This window comes from Phaethon aethereus, assembly GCF_964289735.1.
Source record: "Phaethon aethereus genome assembly, chromosome: W".
Classification (NCBI taxonomy): domain Eukaryota; kingdom Metazoa; phylum Chordata; class Aves; order Phaethontiformes; family Phaethontidae; genus Phaethon; species Phaethon aethereus.
The window spans coordinates 33,946,289-33,967,578 of record NC_138581.1 but is presented as its reverse complement, the minus strand read 5'-3'; the positions used below and the strand labels follow the sequence as shown (position 1 = coordinate 33,967,578).

Sequence of the window (21,290 nt, the reverse complement as noted above, 5' to 3'; positions counted from 1 at the left end):
AGGCAGTGGAGGCAGGGATACACATCCTGGGGAGACTATAGGGTTATGGCCCGGGAGTGCAGGGAGGGGATCAGGGAAGCCAAGGCACAGATGGAGCTGAACTTGGCTAGGTACATGAAAAATAACAAGGGTTTCTTCAGACACATAGGACAACAAAGGAAGATCAAAGAAACTGCACCCCTCCTCAATGAGCGAAACGGGAGACCTGGCTACAACCAATGTGGAGAAGGCAGAGGGACTCAATTTTTTTTGCCTCGGTCTTCACTGGCAAGTACTCTAGTCACACCGCCCAACTCACAGAATCCAAAGGCAGGGACTGGGAAAATGAAGTACCGCCCACCATAGGAGAAGATGAGGTTGGAGACCATTTAAGGAACCTGAATGTACACAAGTCCATGGGACCTGATGAGATGCATCCGCGGGTCCTGAGGGAACTGGCAGATGAAGTTGTTAAGGCACTATCCATCATATTTGAAAAGTCACAGAATCACAGAATCACAGAATCACTAGGTTGGAAAGGACCTTCAAGATCATCAATTCCAACCATTAGTCCAGCGCCACCATGTCCCCTAAACCATGTCCTGAAGTGCCGCATCCACATGTTTTTTAAACACTTCCAGAGATGGCGACTCCACCACCTCCCTGGGCAGCCTGTTCCAATGCCTGACCACCCTCTCAGTGAAGAAAATTTTCCTAATATCCAATCTAAACTTCCCCTGGCGCAACTTGAGGCCATTTCCTCTTGTCCTATCGCTAGTTACTTGGGAGAAGAGACCAACACCCTTGTCGCCACAACCCCCTTTCAGGTAGTTGTAGAGAGCGATAAGGTCTCCTCTCAGCCTCCTCTTCTCCAGACTGAACAACCCCAGGTCCCTCAGCCGCTCCTCATAAGACTTGCGCTCCAGACCCCTCACCAGCTTCGTTGCCCTTCTCTGGACACGCTCCAGCACCTCAACATCCTTCTTGTAGTGAGGGGCCCAAAACTGAACACAGGATTCAAGGTGTGGCCTCACCAGTGCCGAGTACAGGGGCACGATCACTTCCCTACTCCTGCTGGCCACACTATTCCTGGTACAGGCCAGGACGCTGTTAGCCTTCTTGGCCACCTGGGCACACTGCTGGCTCATGTTCAGCCGGCTGTCAACCAGCACCCCCAGGTCCCTTTCCGCCGGGCTGCTCTCCAGCCACTCCTCCCCAGGCCTGTAGCGTTGCATGGGGTTGTTGTGGCCGAAGTGCAGGACCCTGCACTTGGCCTTATTAAACCTCATACAGTTGACCTCTGCCCATCGATCCAGCCTGTCCAGATCCCTCTGCAGAGCCCTCCTACCCTCCAGCAGATCAACACTCCCACCCAACTTGGTGTCATCTGCAAACTTACTGAGGGAGCACTCAATTCCCTCATCCAGATCATCAATAAAGATATTGAAAAAGACCGGCCCCAGAACTGAGCCCAGGGGAACACCACTTGTGACTGGCCGCCAGCCGGATTTAACGCCGTTCACCACAACTCTCTGGGCTCGGCCATCCAGCCAGTTCCTCACCCAGTGAAGAGTAAACCTGTCTAAGCCACGAGCTGCCAGTTTCTCCAGGAGAATGCTGTGGGAGACGCTGTCAAAGGCTTTACTAAAGCCCAGGTAGACAACATCCACAGCCTTTCCTTCATCCACTAGGCGGGTCACCTGGTCATAGAAGGAGATCAGGGTGGTCAAGCAGGACCTGCCTTTCATGAACCCATGCTGGCTGGGCCTGACGCCTTGGTTGTCCTGCACAGGCCCTGTGAGCACTCTCAAGACCAACCGCTCCATAATCTTCCCCGGTACAGAGGTCAGGCTGACGGGCCTGTAGTTCCCAGGATCCTCCTTCCGGCCTTTCTTGTAGATGGGCGTCACATTGGCAAGCCTCCAGTCTTCTGGGACCTCCCCTGTTAACCAGGACTGCTGATAAATGATGGAGAGTGGCTTGGCAAGCTCCTCTGCCAGCTCTCTCAGTACTCTTCGGTGGATCCCATCAGGCCCCATAGACTTGTGGGTGTCCAGGTGGCTTAGCATGTCCTTGACTGCTTCCTCCTGGATTATGAGGAGTATATTGTGCTCTCCATCCCCGTCTTCCAGCTCAGGGGGCTGAATACTCTGTGGATACCTGGACTGGCTATTAAAGACTGAGGCAAAGAAGGCAGTAAGTACCTCGGCCTTGTCCTCGTCCTTAGAGACAATGTTCCCCACCATATCCAGTAGGGCATGGAGATTCTCCTTGCCTCTCTTTTTGTTGTTAATATATTTGTAGAAGCATTTTTTATTATCCTTCGCAACCGTGGCCAGACTGAGCTCTAGCTGGGCTTTTGCCTTTCTAATTTTGTCCCTGCTTGACCTAACGAGATCCTTGTACTCTTCGTGAGTTGCCTGCCCCTTCTTCCAGAGGTGATAAACTCTCCTCTTTTCCCTGAGTCCCAGCAAAATCTCCCTGTTCAGCCAGGCCGGTCGCCTTCCCCGCCAGCTCTTCTTACGGCACATGGGGACCGTCTGCTCCTGCGCCTTTAAGATTTCCTTCTTGAAGGCTGTCCAGCCTTCCTGGACCCCTTTGTCCTTCAGGACTGTCTCCCAAGGGACTCTCTCAACCAGTGACCTGAACAGGCCAAAGTCTGCCCTCCGGAAGTCCATGATAGCAGTTTTGCTGACCCCTCTCCTTCTTCACTCACAACTGAGAATTCTATCATGTCGTAGTCGCTAAGCCCAAGACAGCCTCCGACCACCACATCTCCCACCAGTCCTTCTCTGTTTGTAAACAGCAGGTCCAGCAAGGCACCTCCCCTGGTGAGCTCACTCACCAGCTGTGTCAGGAAGTTATCCTCCACACACTCCAGGAACCTCCTAGACTGTTTCCTCTCTGCCGTGTTATACTTCCAGCAGATGTCCGGTAGATTGAAGTCCCCCACAAGAACAAGGGCCAGCGAATGCGAGACTTCTGCCAGTCACTTATAGAATGTCTCATCTGTCTCTTCATCCTGGTTGGGTGGTCTGTAAAAGACTCCCAGCAGTATATCTGCCTCATTGGCCTTCCCCCTCATGCTTACCCATAAGCACTCTACTTGGTCTTCACAGTCTTTGATTTCTATGCAATCAAAACACTCCCTAACATACAGAACCACCCCACCGCCTCTCCTTCCCTGCCTATTCCTTCGGAAGAGCTTATAGCCATCCACTGCAGCACTCCAGTCATGAGAAGCATCCCACCATGTTTCTGTGATGGCAACTACATCATAGCTGTCCCGCTGCACAATGGCTTCCAGCTCCTCCTGTTTGGTGCCCATGCTGTGTGCATTGGTGTAGATGCACTTAAGCTGGGCTATTGATTTCAACTCTGGCACGCTACCCCTAGGTTCAACTCTAGTGCGCCCAGTTTTATCCCCTCCCCCCTCCAAATCTAGTTTAAAGCCCTCTCAATGAGGCCTGCCAGCTCCTGAGCAAGAATCCTTTTGCCCCTTGGAGTCAGTTGCACTCCATCAGCTGCAAGGAGGCCCGGTGCCATGTAAGCTGCCCCGTGGTCAAAAAACCCAAAATTCTGACGACGGCACCAGCCCCTGAGCCATGTGTTGATCAGGTGTGCTTTCCTGTTCCTTTCAGCATTCTTTCCTGTCACTGAAGGGATTGATGAAAACACTACCTGTGCTCCCCCTCCATTGACCAGTCGCCCCAGTGCTCTCAAGTCCTTTTTGACTGCCTTTGGGCTTCTTAGTGCAACCTCATCGTTGCCAACCTGCATGACCAACAGTGGGTAGTAATCAGTGGGCCGAACCAGACCAGGGAGTTTCCTGGTGACGTCTCTCACCCAGGCCCCGGGGAGGCAGCAGACTTCCCTGTGAGTTGGGTCTGGTCGACATATTGGGCCCTCTGTACCCCTCAGAAGGGAGTCGCCTATGACAATTACCCTCCTTACCCAGTCGTGGCAGACTGGTGAAGTTCCCAGTGACTGGAAAAGGGGAAACATAACCCCCATTTTTAAAAAGGGAATAAAGGAAGACCTGGAGAACTACAGGTCAGTCAGTCTTACCTCTGTGCCCAGCAAGATCATGGAACAGATCCTCCTGGAAATTATGCTAAGGCACATGGAAAACAGATCGGTGAGAGTCAACATGACTTCACTAAGGGCAAATCGTGCCTGACAAACTTGGTGGCCTTCTATGATGGGGTTACAGCATTGGTGGATAATGGAAGAGCGACTGATGTAATCTACCTGGATTTTTGAAAGCATTTGACACTGTCCCACGCAACATCCTTGTCTCTAAAATGGAGAGAAATGGATTTGACAGGTGCATGACTCAGTGGATAAAGAATTGGCTGGATGATCACACTCAAAGAGTTGCGGTCAACAGCACGATGTCCGGGTAGAGACCAGTGACAAGTGGTGTCCCTCAGGGGTCCATACTGGGACCAGTATTATTTAACATCTTTGTTGGGGACATGGACAGTGGGATTGAGTGCACCTTCAGCAAGTTTGCAGATGACACCAAGCTGAGTGGTGCAATTGATAAACTACAGGGAAGAAATGCCATCCAGAGGGACCTTGACAGGCTAGAGAGGTGGTCCCATGCAAACCCCATGAAGTTCAACAAGGCCAACTGCAGGGTCCTGCACCTGGGTCAGGGCAATCCCAAACATGGATACAGGCTGGGTGATGAGTGGGTTGAGAGCAGCCCTGCGGCAAAGGACTTGGGGGGTACTGGTGGAGGAAAAGCTGAATATGAGCCAGCAATGTGCTCTCACAGCCCAGAAAGCCAATCACATCCTGGGATGCATCAAAAGAAGCGTGGCCAGCAGCTCGAGGGAGGTGATTCTGCCCCTCTATTCCCCTCTGGTGAGATCCCACCTGGAGTACTGCATCCAGCTCTGGAGCCCTCAGCACAGGAAAGACATGGACCTGTTGGAGAGGGTCCAGAGGAGGGCCACAGAAATGATCAGAGGGATGGAACACTACTCCTGTTAAGAAAGGCTGAGAGAGTTGGGGTTGTTCAGCCTGGAGAAGAGGAGGCTCCGGAGAGACCTTATTGCAGCCTTCCAGTTCTTAAAGGGGGCCTACAGGAAAGATGGGGAGGGACTCTTTATCAGGGATTGTAGTGATAGGGTGAGGGGTAACAGTTTTAAACTGAAAGAGGGTAGATTTAGATTAAATATTCGGAAGAAATTCTTTACTGTGAGGCTGGTGAGACACTGGAATAGGTTGCCCAGAAATGCTGTGGGTGCTCCCTCCCTGGAAGTGTTCAAGGCCAGGTTGGACGGGGCTTTGAGCAATCTGGTCTAGTGGAAGTTATCCCTGCCCATGGCAAGGGGCTTGGAGCTAGATGATCTTTAAGGTCTCTTCTAACCCAAACCATTCTATGATCCTATGATTTCCACAGAGATCTGATAATCTTAATAATTTAAGGATTCCGCTCCTCTGACTTCTCTGCAAATCAAAGGCCCTCATCACCTTTAAAGATCAAATATTAATCTTTCTACTCAACAGGGTTTTTCAGAAAAACTTAATGGTTTTGTGTGCACATCCCTTAGCATCCCCAGAAAATCTACAATATAGAGGCTGACTGAGTACATGTTGGTATTATTTTATAGTCAGAAGATATTTAAATGACTGAAAAAATGACTGAACCCTCCCCTTTACAGACAGAAGTATATTCATACACTGAAAAAATTGGAAATGCAGAGCAAAATTGAGAAGGATAAAAGATTTCCACATCCCTGGGGTACTTACAGGATCTGCTGTTGTCAGTGGTCTATAATCCAAACTTCCCCTGAAATCTCTTATCATACACATAATTTCATAATTTGGGTTTGTAGCATCAACATCCTAGGGAAGTAAGCAACAGAATTTCTAATATACCTTTTTTCCCTGAAATGAACTAATTTCAATATCTTCGAAATTTACTTGTAAAATAAATACACATTAACTGAAATGTTAATTCTTCTCCAGAATGACATAAATGTCTCGACTGCAAGTTTAATGCCTTTTTCCGTTCTGATGTAGCTAATTTACTGATCATAAAGCAAAACAATTATATGCCTTCTATTTCATATTTTTGGTTGGCATGTAATAGAAAACACTTTTTAACTGAGGACTCATTAAGTCTACTCAAGAAAGATATGACTCCTGCCTTTTTCTAGAATCTTCACATTAAAGAAACACAGCTGAACAGTTGCACGACAGACAGCATATACAGTCAACGCTTCTTAATCTGAGATAAGGCAGTCCAACAGACAAATGGATACACTCTATTATACAGGTACAAAACACACTGCAGAGGACAGTGCAGGTGCCCCAGCTGCTCTAAACACAACCCTGCTGGATCCGCGTTGGTTAAAGGAGGTTGATCCTATTTGCTGGTCCTGAGTTAACTCCTACAGTTACTTGGATGCATTGGAAACTCTTCTAACACTCCTAGACCCCCAAAAAGCAGAAGGAATCCCAATGGTACGCAATAGGCTACATCCAGGCTCACAAGACCTCCTGTCCCTAAACCTGGAACCATCAGTATCAGAGCGAACGGACATGTAAGAGGCCACGAACGGATCCCCTCTAAACCTCGTGAAGCCTGAGCTACTGAGCCTACTGTGAGCTAAGCTGGTTCTCTGCAGAATTGCTCAAATGTCTTTCCTGTCACTTCTCCCTGCGACTGTCAGTTTTTACACCATTTCGGGACATGCTGCTGATGCCATGCATAGCCAGCTCTGGTGCTCAGACCTTATTAAGCTTTGCATGGCTTCCCACAAATGAGCTAAAACTCCTTCTGGATCACATCTGGCTGTGGAAATAGTGTAGGCACTTTCAGAAAGCGCTGCATTGGGGTTAATAAGCTGAAATGGAGCCAGCTCATGTCTCTACACCTGTGACACAGCTGATCCACACCTCAGACAAAACTGTGCCCTGGTAATCAGAAGTTGACTGTACCTTTAAGTTGTTCACCATGACTACAGTGAACTAAAAACTATTTACAGTAAGTCCATACAAAATGTATTCCTGCTGAAACATTGCCTTCTAACATTCAGAAAGGGATATTGCTTATTATGGAAAAGGTATTTGCCTAATATTCTTCAAACACTGTTTAAAGGTCTTGCCCACCAGAAGCCCGTGCTTGGGTAATTATTGCTGCATTTCACAACAACAGAATACACAAAGCAACAGGATGTAAGGGGAGTTGTCACAGAAGTGATAAAAAGAAAATTTTAGGTGTAGTACCACATCAAAGAATTTTAATATATAAAACAAAAATTATTTGCTCCTCACACATAAAGCCATAGTAATGTTTTGCATTTGCTTAAGTGGATGGAAATTAGAGAACATGAATTCAAAATAAGTGATTTTAGGTCAACTTAGAAACATCATTAAACTATGAAGTAAATTGCCTAAATTATTTACTTGGTGGTGGTACTTCGCATGTCAGTAGCAGATTGGTAGTATCTCTTTAGAGAGACTAACACATACACACAGGCCTGCCAACAAGATTACGCTACTAGATTTGCTAAAGCTTTTACACTACTGTGACAGAAAGTCATTTAATATTAAGAGATTTTCTCAAATGATTACAGCTTAATTTCTTTCACACAAGTTTGTAACAACTTGCTGCCACTCCAAACATGATGCAAAGCTAAATTATAAAAAAATCTGAGTGGTGCAGTTGACACACCTGAGGGATGGGATGCCATCCAGAGGGACCTGGACAAGCTCCAGGAACGGGCCCATGTGAACCTCATGAGGTTCAACAAGGCCAAGTGCAGGGTCCTGCACCTGGGTCAGGGCAACCCCCAGTATCAATACAGGCTGGGGGATGAAGGGATTGAGAGCAGCCCTGCTGAGAAGGACTTGGGGGTACTAGTGGATGAAAAACTGGACATGAGCCAGCAATGTGCCCTTGCAGCCCAGAAGGCCAACTGTATCCTGGGTTGCATCCAAAGAAGGGTGGCCAGCAGGTCAAGGGAGGTGATTGTGCCCCTCTGCTGTGCTCTGGTGAGACCCCACCTGGAGTACTGCGTCCAGCTCTGGAGCTCTCAGCACAGGAAAGACATGAACCTGTTGTAGCGGGTCCAGAGGAGGGCCACAGAAATGATGAGAGGGATGGAACACCTCTCCTGTGAGGAAAGGATGAGCGAGTCAGGTTTGTTCAGCCTGGAGAAGAGGAGACTCCAGGGAGACCTTATTGCATCCTTCCAGTACGTAAAGGGGGCTTATAAGAAAAATGGGGACAAACTTTTTAGCAGGGTCTATAGCAATAGGACAAGGGGTAATGGTTTTAAACTAAAAGAAAGAGGGCAGATTTCAACTACATATAAGGAAGAAATTTTTGACAATGAGGATGGTGAAACACTGGCACAGGTTTCCCAGAGAGGTGGTAGATGCCCCATCCCTGGAAACATTCAAGGTCAGGTTGGATGGGGCTCTGAGCAACCTGATCTAGTTGAAGATGTCCCTGCTCCTTGCAGTGGGGTTGGACAAGATGACCTTTAAAGGTCCCTTCCAACCCAAACTATTCTATGATTCTGTAAGTGCATAGATAGGTGTAAAGGAAAAAAAAAATCACTGCTCAAACTGATCCACGAAACATCAAAGATCATAAAGAACAATTTGTCATAATGTTATAATACCTCCTGTAGAATAAAAGCCCTATCTAAAAGCCAAAGATTTAATTATTTTCATCAATGTATTTTCCCTAAGAAATAGCTATCATCAGTACTTGTTTTTTAAATAACACACAGAAAGATAAGTAATTGCAAGCAATTATTTCTGTAGGAAGAAATAGAGGGGGAAAACTGTCTAAAGAAATAGTTATCAGAGCAATGGAACCATGCACCAAAATATTTGTCAAAATTGTATACAGGGTGGAAACATTTAATTTCAAGGTTATTACAGTTCATAAAAATTATTTAAGACTGAAAGCAAGCACAATAATTTTGCAAACATCTTCTCTTCCTGACATACATTTTCTATCTGTGCTAAAAATACTAACCTGAGCTCTTTTTTCTCTAAGTTCCTGCTGCTGTAACCTTCTTTTTTCACGTTTCTCTTGCAATTTTTCAACCTCTTTTACACAATTAGATTTTCTACGTGCTTAAAGAAAATGATATAATTTAAAAATATTTTTAGTGTTGCATGAATTTAGTATTTACACTATAACATTTCAATTCTACTAATTTATGAATAATTAGAATGCATTTATTTATATCAACTATCTTTTCAAGCAAATTAGTATTAGTAAAGAATAATTATGGCAACTTAATTTCTAGAATTTATAGAATAAAATGAATTAGAAAAATTCATGGGAATGGGATAATAATTACACAGCCAAAAATATAAGGACAATGACCCTCAAGAAATATTTGGACATGTGATGATATTTGGATACATGTGATCTCTTAGTTTGAATTAAAAGAAAGCCCAGGCAAATTAAAAACACCACCATCATGGTTAAAAATAGATAAAGGAAAAACAAATTCCAAATACTAGAATATCTATAACAAAAGCGAACATTTGTTTAGCCACAGCACTCTGAAAAAGCTTCTTGAATAAGCCTACAGGCAACTGTGTATATAGACCATTTGTCATTTGTGGACAACAATGCAATCCAAGAGAATGTACATGTAATGCCCAGAATGAATGAATCCTTGGTACATGGTTTACATACTAGGGGGTCCAAATTCTTTTTTTGCAGCTTGAACTGGAGATATATCTGAAACACTACCATTCTGTTGTGAGGAGGAAGACTGTTCAGGAAGCTGAGTAGGCCGCGCGCGTGCAGAAGCAATCACTGCAAAAGAAAAGCACAAAGCTCATCTAGATATGGGAGAGTAATGTTTCTATACAATTCTGAAATATCTTATTATGACCAGATAAAATGAGGCCCCTTTCAAGACACAACAATTTATTGGGGACGGAGGGGAGCCATGCATGTAGAAAGTCTATTAATAAAGACATTCAGTATGCAGCTTTTTTTTCCTAGTGCTGTACACCAACACAGCATAATTATTATGTACCAGTACTGCACGTGCATATTTTTAAATACTCCACTACAGAATTAGTAGAACTTATTATGTGCATAGAATGTAGTATGTAATTGGAGATATGCAGTTTTGAAGTTTAAAGTGTTGAAATTTTATTTATATTGTAATTATACCCAAAAACCCAGTAAGAAAAAAGGACCCACTGTTTCACATTTTCTAGATGTTAAAAAATGGTCCCACCCCATTGAACCTACAATCTATGGACGAGTAGAGGGATACAAACGAAAGGCATAAAAGTGCAGCTCAGTCTATGAGTGGAAGAAACAAACCTTTTTGACGCTATACTGAAAGAGATACAGATACAATCAATATGTCTACCTAAACTTATTGATTCGATATGTGATAAGGATGCCAATTTCTGAGGATGCAGAGTGATGTCTGTTCCCAGTGAATGCGGTGGGAGTGGCGTGCATGCAAGCCTCTTTGGTAGAGCTGAATGTTTTAAGTTGTTTTTGAAAAAGTTGCTTCAAGCAGCTCTGCTTCAGCTGGCCAGTTTCCTGTACATGTTCCTAACGAGGTCTGCCAGAAGAGTATGAAAGTGAAGGTAACAACTTTGATTAGTAGCCTAGAGATGACATTCCAAATGAAGGCCAGCACACTGTGCAACATGGAGACAACTATGGAAACAGGTATCAAATGGGATAGACAAGACAAATCCCCAGGTCATTTCAAATATGATAGGAGATCTAATTTATTGCATGAATTAACTACACTAAACAAGACAGCGTGCTGAGAAAAGTTTAATTACAAGGCCAACAAAGAACAAATACTTAGGCCAACTGTGAATAGTAAGATGCACAGGATCTATTAAAACACAAGCCACAGGGTTATTCCATACCAAACAGACAAATGAAAACGTGTATGGATGTGAGGAGAGCCCATCAATAAGATGTCTCAAATTTAAACCATATTAGTTTGAAAAAAATTATCCTCTCCTCATGAGATTTCTGATTTAACACCCCCAGAGGCAAATGGCAGAAGGGAGAAAGTGATCCAAATCGTCCACCAGAAGAATCTGAACACTTGCAAAGATATGCAAGCCCACTTGTTTTTCAAGTTTAAACATATGGAATGGAATCTAGCCTGAATTAATTACAGTAGATTAATGTTTGGAAGAAGAATCATCACCATCATCAGTACAAGTTAACTTTAATGCAGGAGAGAAAATGAAAACAATAAGCAATAACTATTCTTTCTCATGTTATTAGATGCATTACATCTGTATTCATCCAATACACACTTTTCACCTATCCTCCTGTGATATTTCAGCATTTTTGTAGATTTTTTGCTATTAACTGTAGAGTGAGGAATAACCCACAGGGTTTAAGTACTCTTTGAATCATTGTTTATACACAGACTGTTAGAAAACTAAGCTAAAAAATTGAAAGTGGAAGAATTTTAAGTGCACTACTTAATGTACATTGAAACACTCAGTTAAGATGAAGCAAACTGAGGATGCTTTAACTTGGAAAAGTCCACACATGATTTAATGTAGTATAACTAATTAAATTCAAATTTTTGCACCTTCAGTTCAATCAGCTTAACTTTCCTAATGCTATATTGCTTAAACTTGCATATAAATACTATTCATACAGTATGCATTCCTAAATATACGTAGGTGTAATTCTAGGAATGATGTACCATGTCTTTTACGTCACATGCATACATACTGAATTAGAAATGCAGAACTATTAAAGAATGTTAGATGAGCAGGAGATTAAAATGTTCCCATATTTTTTACTTCCTTGAAATGGAAAGAGATAACATTTACCTCTGTTATCTCTGGCAGGAATGTCATTCTTAATAGGTGCCACAGTTCGTCGACTCTATAAAGAAAGAAATCTCTGTTATTTGATCACCTTATTATTGAAAACTGCAGCCCCACCTTTGCTTCTTTCCAGTGAATAAAAACAACACAACATACACAATACAGAGAGGTGATAGCTGCCAAATCCGTCCCTGAAGAGCCTAGGATGAAGACTGCTTGAACTATATGTACTGTTTCAAAACAACGTCCAAAACCTTTTCTGTATTTTTCCTTGAGATATATTTAGTTATATAAATATTAGTTCCCAACTCTCTCTCTGCCAAACCTATTCTTAGAAAATTTTTAGAAACCCTTATTCACCATAGGAAAAAGAAAGGAACACAGTTATCAAGTAGCTCCACAGACACAAAAGTTAGATTTAAAAATTCATTTATAACAACATGTATAGGAGTACTGTAAGTTTAATATGAACATGTTGCATAGGTATTACCAACCTTCACAATTTTGTTTACTTTGGCTGCTGGAATAGGTGGTGGTGGTGGTGTCTCTAGACTAGGTTCAATATCTTCATCAGGTGCAAGATCTGGGTTAAGTGAAAATATGCTCTCCAAGTCAATCTGTGTAAAACAATATAAAAAGTATTCATGAGTCTTCAAATAATATTCACCATCTCCATTTCTCCTGTTATGTTTGAAAATAAGCAATGAATATATTTACTGGTTTTACTCCACAATTTGTTTATTCTATAACCTGAATGATCTTATTTTATGTTCACTAAAAACAGTTGTCCTGGTTTCAGCCAGGATAGAGCTGGTTTTCTTCACAGAAGCCAGTGTGAGACTGTTTTGGATTTGGGATGAGAAACTGTTGATAATGTGCTGATGTTTTGGGTTGCTGCTGAGCAGTCAAGGACAGTCCAGCTTCTTGTGCTGGCCTGCCAGCGAGCAGGCTGGGGGTGCACGGGGAGCTGGGAGGGGACACAGCCGGGACAGCTGACCCAGGCTGGCCAAAGAGATATTCCCTACCATCCGACGTCATGCCCAGTACATAAACTGGAGTTGGCCGGGGGGCGGAAATCGCTGCTCGGGGACAGGCTGTCGATCGCCGGGTGGTGAGCAATTGCTGTATTGGGCCTCACTTGTTCTTGTACATTCCTTTGTCGGTATTATCATTGTTGTTTCCTTCTTTCTTTCTGTCCTATTAAACTGTGTTTATCTCAACCCACAAGGTTTTTTTTTTTTCCTAATTCTCTCCCCCACCCTACTGTGGGAGGGGGAGTGAGCGAGCGGCTGCGTGGTGCTTAGTTGCCGGCTGGGGCTAAACCACGACAGTCCTTTTTGGCGCCCAACGTGGGGCCCGAGGCTTGAGATAATAACAGTTGCAGGTCACAATATCAGTTTATTTGATTTGCATGATGCTCTCGTCTTTGTTGTACATGTTAAGGATCGGTGTTGGTCTCTGCGGGCTGCTGTACTCGCCTGCAAGTTTTGTTTTTCGAGCACTGACCTTGAGCTTAATGTGGTATCATCTGAACTCTGTACTAAAGCCGTTACTGTATTTTGGCTACAGTCTTGTGGAGACGATTAGCAATTATACTTCTGCCTCTGAAAGGCTTTCTATGGAGGAAATGCAGAATGGTACCTTTGCTACCCTCTATCATAACGTTTCCTCCTTCATCACAGTAATTTTTCCGTATTTTGAACACCCTTGGGTAGTTATAATACCTCTATTGCTACTTCTGGGGAACATTGTTTCGGTTTTGTCTAAGGTTGGCAAGCGATTTAAGAATATCACCCAGAGATCTGCCCCAAGGCTGGATAGTTATGAATGGCAGGGCGTGTGGAACAGCATGGGCAAATGCCTGGGGCGGTGGGCACCTCCGGTGTTTTGGAACTTCTCTCCCGAACAAGTGCAGAATCCTGATAAACTAGCAGAATATCTGGAAGAAGTATGCTGTCGGCCTGGCAGCTCCAAGGAGACACAAATCATTGCAATGTGCTGGGGCCTGGCCCATGCCTACCGAGCCCTATTTAACACTGTGCAAAGGGGAGAGAGGCTCTCTGGGTCTGATGGCAATGTGGCAGGCACTGTGACTACTCCAACCCCTGCAACAGGCACTGTAGCTACTCAAACCCCTGCGGCGGCCACTGTGACTACTCCAACCCCTGCAACAGGCACTGTAGCTACTCAGACTGTTGCAGCTGAACCAGAGAACCAGCCCATCCCAGTATCAGTTGCCCCTGTACAAAAGAAGAAATCTTGGAAGCGGAAGTCAGCTCGTTTAGTAAGGGAGGAGGAAGATTCTGCTAAGAAGGAGGCAGAGGAAGCGAGTGAGGAGGCAGAGTGCTCTGAAGCAGGGCCATCACAAGGACTGAAGAGGGAAGAGAGCAGGTCATCGCTTGAAGAGGAGGAAGAGGAAGAACTCATAAAAGAGACGGTAACTACCCGATCTCTATCACTGAGTGAACTGCGAGATATGTGAAAGGATTTCAGCCGTCGTCCAGGTGAGCACATTGTCACCTGGCTGCTCCGATGCTGGGATAATGGGGCCAGTAGCCTGGAATTAGAGGGTAGGGAAGCCAAGCAGCTGGGATCCCTTTCTAGGGAAGGGGGCATTGACAAAGCAATTGGAAAAGGTGCACGAGTCCTCAGCCTCTGGAGACGACTCCTGTCGGGTGTGAAGGAAAGGTATCCCTTCAAGGAAGATGTTCTATGTCACCCAGGCAAGTGGACCACCATGGAGAAAGGTATCCAGTACCTGAGGGAGCTAGCGGTGCTGGAAGTGATTTATGGTGACTTGGACAATGGACAATCATCCAAAGATCCAGATGAAGTCAATTGCACGCGACCTATGTGGCGGAAGTTTGTACGGAGTGCACCATCATCATATGCCAACTCATTAGCAATAATGGCCTGGAAGGACGGAGAGAGACCAACGGTGGATGAATTGGCTGGCCAACTCCGGCAATACGAAGAAAGTCTCTCTTCCTCCCTACGGGCCTGCGTCTCTGCTGTAGAGAAACTGTCCCAGGAGTTCCGGCAATTCAAAGAGGATATGCCCTACCCTCCACCCGTACGGACCAGTGTCTCAGCCATTAGGAGTAAACGCTCTTCTGTTCAAGAGAGAGGATATAGAGGATACACACCGTGAGCCACCCTGTGGTTTCAATTGCGTGACTACGGAGAGGACATGAGGAGGTGGGATGGAAAACCTACCTCGACCCTAGAGGCACGAGTACGTGAGCTGCAAGGGAAAACAATTACAAAAGGGCGTTCATGTTCCTCCAGAAAAATCGTCGCTCCACTTTCCAGTGGGCAGTTCCCCAGAAAGAATAGAAGAGCTGATCTCACCTCTGATCCTCTTGAGGGGACTTCTGATTCCTATTTACAAGAAGTGGGTAACGAGTACTATGAGCAGGATTAGATGGGCCCTGCCTCCAGCCAGGCGGAGGAGAGGGATAACCGAGTTTATTGGACTGTGTGGATTAGATGGCCTGGCACATCAGACCCACAGGAATATAAGGCTTTAGTGGATACTGGTGCACAATGTACCTTAATGCCATCAAGCCATATAGGGGCAGAACCCATCTGTATTTCTGGAGTGACAGGGGGATCCCAACAGCTGACTGTGCTGGAGGCCGAAGTGAGCCTAACTGGGAATGAGTGGCAGAAGCACCCCATTGTGACTGGCCCAGAGGCTCCGTGCATCCTGGGCATAGACTATCTCAGGAGAGGGTATTTCAAGGCCCCAAAAGGGTACCGGTGGGCTTTTGGTATAGCTGCCTTGGAGACGGAAGAAATTAAACAGCTGTCCACCTTGCCTGGTCTCTCAGAGGACCCTTCTGTGGTGGGGTTGCTCAGGGTCAAAGAACAACAGGTGCCGATCGCTACCACAACAGTGCACCGGCAGCAATATCGCACCAACAGAGACTCCCTGATCCCCATCCATGAGCTGATTCGTCGGCTGGAGAGCCAAGGAGTGATCAGCAAGACTCGCTCACCCTTTAACAGCCCCATATGGCCAGTGCGAAAGTCTAATGGAGAGTGGAGACTGACAGTAGACTATCGTGGCCTGAATGAAGTCACGCCACCACTGAGCGCTGCCGTGCCAGACATGCTAGAACTTCAATATGAACTGGAGTCAAAGGCAGCCAAGTGGTACGCCACCATTGATATTGCTAACGCGTTTTTCTCGATCCCTTTGGCGGCAGAGTGCAGGCCACAGTTTGCTTTCACCTGGAGGGGTGTCCAATACACCTGGAATCGACTTCCCCAGGGGTGGAAACACAGCCCTAGCATTTGCCATGGGCTGATACAAACTGCACTGGAACAGGGTGAAGCTCCAGAGCATCTGCAATACATTGACGACATCATCGTATGGGGCAACACAGCAGAAGAAGTTTTTGAGAAAGGGAAGAAAATAATTCAAATCCTTCTGAAAGCTGGTTTTGCTATAAAACAAAGTAAGGTCAAAGGACCTGCACAAGAGATCCAGTTTTTAGGAATAAAATGGCAAGATGGACGTCGACAGATCCCAACGGATGTGATCAACAAAATAACAGCTATGTCTCCACCAACTAGCAAAAAAGAAACACAAGCATTTCTGGGCGTTGTGGGTTTCTGGAGAATGCATATTCCAAATTACAGTCTGATTGTAAGCCCTCTTTATCAAGTGACCCGGAAGAAGAATGATTTTAAATGGGGCCCTGAGCAACGACAAGCCTTCGAACAAATTAAGCAGGAGATAGTTCATGCTGTAGCCCTCGGGCCAGTCCGAGCAGGACAAGATGTTAAAAATGTGCTCTACACGGCAGCCGGGGAGAATGGCCCTACCTGGAGTCTCTGGCAGAAGGCACCAGGAGAGACTCGAGGTCGACCTCTCGGGTTTTGGAGTCGAGGATATAGGGGATCTGAGTCCCGCTATACTCCAACTGAAAAGGAGATACTGGCAGCATATGAAGGAGTTCGAGCTGCCTCAGAAGTGGTTGGCACTGAAGCACAGCTCCTCCTGGCATGCCGACTGCCGGTGCTGGGCTGGATGTTCAAAGGGAGGGTCCCCTCTACGCATCATGCGACTGATGCTACGTGGAGTAAGTGGGTCGCGCTTATTACACAGCGGGCTCGAATAGGAAACCTTAATCGCCCGGGAATCTTGGAAGTGATCATGGACTGGCCAGAAGGCAAAGATTTTGGAATATCACCAGAAGAGGAGGTGGCGCGTGCTGAAGAGGCTCCACCATATAATGAACTGCCAGAGAATGAAAGGCAATATGCCCTATTTACTGATGGGTCCTGTCGTATTGTAGGCAAACATCGAAGGTGGAAAGCTGCTGTATGGAGCCCTACACGACGAGTCGCAGAAGTCGCTGAAGGACAAGGTGAATCAAGTCAGTTTGCAGAGGTGAAAGCCATCCAGCTGGCTTTAGATATTGCTGAACGAGAAAAATGGCCAGTACTCTATCTTTATACTGACTCATGGATGGTGGCAAATGCTCTATGGGGGTGGCTACAGCAATGGAAGCAGAGCAACTGGCAACGCAGAGGCAAGCCCATCTGGGCTGCTGAATTGTGGCAAGATATTGCTGCCCGACTAGAGAATCTGGTCATAAAAGTACGCCATGTAGATGCTCACGTACCCAAGAGTCGGGCCACCGAAGAACATCAAAACAACCATCAGGTGGATCAGGCTGCTAAGATTGAAGTGGCTCAGGTGGATCTGGACTGGCAACATAAGGGTGAATTATTTATAGCTCGGTGGGCCCATGACACCTCAGGCCATCAGGGAAGAGATGCAACATATAGATGGGCTCGGGATCGAGGGGTGGACCTGACCATGGACGCTATTGCACAGGTTATCCATGAATGTGAAACATGTGCTGCGATCAAACAAGCCAAGCAGTTAAAGCCCCTCTGGTATGAAGGACGATGGTTGAAATATAAATATGGGGAGGCCTGGCAGATTGACTATATCACACTTCCACAAACTCGCCAAGGCAAGCGCTATGTGCTTACCATGGTGGAAGCAACCACCGGATGGCTGGAAACATACCCTGTGCCCCATGCCACCGCCCGAAACACTATCCTGGGCCTTGAAAAGCAAGTCTTATGGCGACATGGCACCCCCGAAAGAATTGAGTCGGACAACGGGACTCATTTCCGAAACAACCTCATAGACACCTGGGCCAAAGAGCACGGCATTGAGTGGGTGTATCACATCCCCTATCATGCACCAGCTTCCGGAAAAATTGAACGATACAACGGACTGTTAAAGACTACACTGAGAGCAATGGGTGATGGGACATTCAAACATTGGGATAAACATTTAGCAAAAGCCACCTGGTTAGTCAACACTAGGGGATCTACTAATAGAGTCGGCCCTGCCCAATCAAAACTTTTACGTACTGTAGAAGGGGATAAAGTCCCTGTGGTGCATGTGAGAAGTATGCTGGGGAAGACAGTCTGGGTTACTCCTGCCTCAGGCAAAGGTAAACCCGTTCGTGGGATTGCCTTTGCCCAGGGACCTGGGTGCACTTGGTGGGTAATGCGGAAGGATGGGGAAGTCCGATGTGTACCTCAAGGAGACTTGATTTTGGGTGAAAATAGTCAATGATTTGAATTGTATTATGTTAATTGTTACACAATACAGTATGTCATTACTACTATGGTTGCTATCTACCATATCGATGGTATTACAGTAAGAATCACCCAGACTGATGAAGAATGAGCTTCACCGAAACTAAGCAACATGCAGCAGTGATGGAACCAGAACTGGCTTCAGCAGCTTGCGCCCAACAAATCCCTCGAGACCGACATCTTCGACCTGCAGATCATGGACATGGACCGTGCCAGATAACGATCCAACACCACATACCATCTCCCCTGCCCTGAGAGACTGCTATGATGGATGAAGCCCAGAGTCATGGACTGAATGAACTACACAGACATTTTAAAGTGATGGCCCATGGACTAAGAAAGTGATATCTGTGTGTATATATTAAAAGACAGGAAGAGTAATAATGAATAATTGGAATGTATTGAAAGTACAGGACCTGGGCATGACGTAAATGGTATGGAATAAGGGGTGGATACTGTCCTGGTTTCAGCCAGGATAGAGCTGGTTTTCTTCACAGAAGCCAGTGTGAGACTGTTTTGGATTTGGGATGAGAAACTGTTGATAATGTGCTGATGTTTTGGGTTGCTGCTGAGCAGTCAAGGACAGTCCAGCTTCTTGTGCTGGCCTGCCAGCGAGCAGGCTGGGGGTGCACGGGGAGCTGGGAGGGGACACAGCCGGGACAGCTGACCCAGGCTGGCCAAAGAGATATTCCCTACCATCCGACGTCATGCCCAGTACATAAACTGGAGTTGGCCGGGGGGCGGAAATCGCTGCTCGGGGACAGGCTGTCGATCGCCGGGTGGTGAGCAATTGCTGTATTGGGCATCACTTGTTCTTGTACATTCCTTTGTCGGTATTATCATTGTTGTTTCCTTCTTTCTTTCTGTCCTATTAAACTGTGTTTATCTCAACCCACAAGGTTTTTTTTTTTTCCTAATTCTCTCCCCCACCCTACTGTGGGAGGGGGAGTGAGCGAGCGGCTGCGTGGTGCTTAGTTGCCGGCTGGGGCTAAACCACGACAACAGTGTAAGCTTTGGTCTTCATATTAGTTGAAAACATACCCTTCAGAAACGGGATTAATTAAAAATGACCAATAGATATTCATAATTTTGTAAAGTGATTAAATTAAAACAGAAGTTGCTAGCATTACTGCAGTAATTTAACAATTACTGCAGAATATGAAAGATATTCTGTAACATAGAGATCTCAATTATTTGAAATTTCCCAGACAGTGCAAAAACAACAGATGAATTACAACCACTCCAAAAATAAAAGCACAGTTGAAACTATGTTAAATTTATCATGCGATTTTTTTTCCTTGTAAGTGTTCCTCATTCAAAATGCTGTAAAATGTAAGTGGCGGACGGGCAGGATCTTAAAAATAGCTGGTTTCAGATCTACTGAAACTTGGTTTCCTAAAAATCTTAAATAGCTTTGGTCTCTATAGACTGCCATTTCCTCTGGCTGGACCTTTCAAAGACCTCACTACTGTACAGATTCTGTGTTTAGAGGGATGGGCTCAGCTGATGAGATCACCAGGACATTCTCACAAATTTACTTTCCTTGCTCCTGTGTTTTCACAAAACTGGTGAAGTGTAATTAGTTCTGAGCTGCTTCTCCAAATCTCAACTGAAACTGGCTATTGTGGTCCAAAATTTACAGGAAGAAGGGATAGCAAAGCATAACTGGGACACACGCAGACACAGTTTCTTAAAGGAAAGCAAGGCTGAAAATTATTGCCTAAAATAAACAAACAAACAAACAAACAAGCAGTTCAATCCCTCAATAATACAAACTCAAAAATATTTCTAATCCAGCTCTCCCACTAGTTTCCTGTCTGAACTGCAAGTCGTTCTCCCTCTCAAAAAATTGATTTTTCTACTTGTAAAAAAGGGTAACGAGGTCAGCCTTTGTAATCTGGTTCAAAATCAAAAGATGAAAAGCACTATTTAAAAGCTATGAGACAGAACTCAGGAAGTCAAATTTAATACAACAGAAACCAGCATTTGCCTAACAACTCCCATTCAAAATGGGCTGTAACCAAAGAATCATCAAGTAAATTAAGATTTATATTTTCTCTTTGTTTCTAGTGCAAATTCCAAAGTAACATTCATGTAGATTACACATTTTTTTAAAAAGAAAAGTTCTAAAATAATTAGGTTTACCTCCTTGCCTTTAGTATCTCCATTTTCAATCCATTCAACAGTTACACTTTCATTATCTTCATTTAGGGATGTTACCATAGCTTGATGAATTCGTCCTAGAAAGGAAACAAAAATGATCAATTAACAGATGGAAAAAATTTCCAGAAATTATTTTAATTCCTGCACTGAGAAATGCAGACAGAGGCAGGAAGAAAAGGGTTTAAAAAAAAAAAGATAAATAGAAGATGATTCCTGGCCACATACTGTAAACTGTCTCAGATTTGATCCACTGGTGGAAGCTCTAATGGGACAGTCAGTGTACAAGTAAAAAACTCAGTGAACAGAAAACTGAGTGGTAAGTAAAAAAAATACTACGTGAAAGCCACACCACTTAGACTCTCTTTTCTGAGAGTCTCACACGGGTGGGAATGTTTCCTGAGGTGCACTCCACAAAGGCTTGTTTGTCTCCCTTCTAGGACAATAGAACATTAAATGTCCCGACATAGGAGGGAAGCCCCCTGAAATTGTATTCTGATATCCATTTCTTATGGGCATTCAATCAGTTGGTAATTCAACTAAGATTAAATTGCCTGCAATTTAATACAAATCATCATTTTAAAAACAATTGCTAACACAGACTGTTAAGCTGGAGTTAAGGTGCCATTGCTATGACTTCTCCAGTGAAAGATCCAAAGCCAGCAAGCCCCCATAAAGTACAATAAAAC

General features: G+C 45.0%; 1 protein-coding gene across 4 annotated transcripts in view; it reads right to left on the bottom strand.

The window, feature by feature from the left end:
- The window catches only part of LOC309415101 (kinesin-like protein KIF2A), a gene marked incomplete at both ends in the record, with an annotated part of 119,162 nt that overhangs the window by 32,571 nt on the left and 65,301 nt on the right, over nucleotides 1–21,290 (bottom strand). For 2 of the 4 annotated variants that reach the window (XM_082012543.1, XM_082012544.1), the window contains 6 exons: nucleotides 5,743–5,838; nucleotides 8,990–9,090; nucleotides 9,665–9,787; nucleotides 11,812–11,866; nucleotides 12,303–12,425; nucleotides 20,587–20,681. In XM_082012543.1, coding sequence (XP_081868669.1) covers nucleotides 5,743–5,838; nucleotides 8,990–9,090; nucleotides 9,665–9,787; nucleotides 11,812–11,866; nucleotides 12,303–12,425; nucleotides 20,587–20,681 — 593 coding nt within the window. Of the gene's footprint in view, nucleotides 1–5,742; nucleotides 5,839–8,989; nucleotides 9,091–9,664; nucleotides 9,788–11,811; nucleotides 11,867–12,302; nucleotides 12,426–20,586; nucleotides 21,006–21,290 lie in introns of those variants that run through there. The other 2 variants (XM_082012545.1, XM_082012546.1) reach the window with 2 other exon arrangements.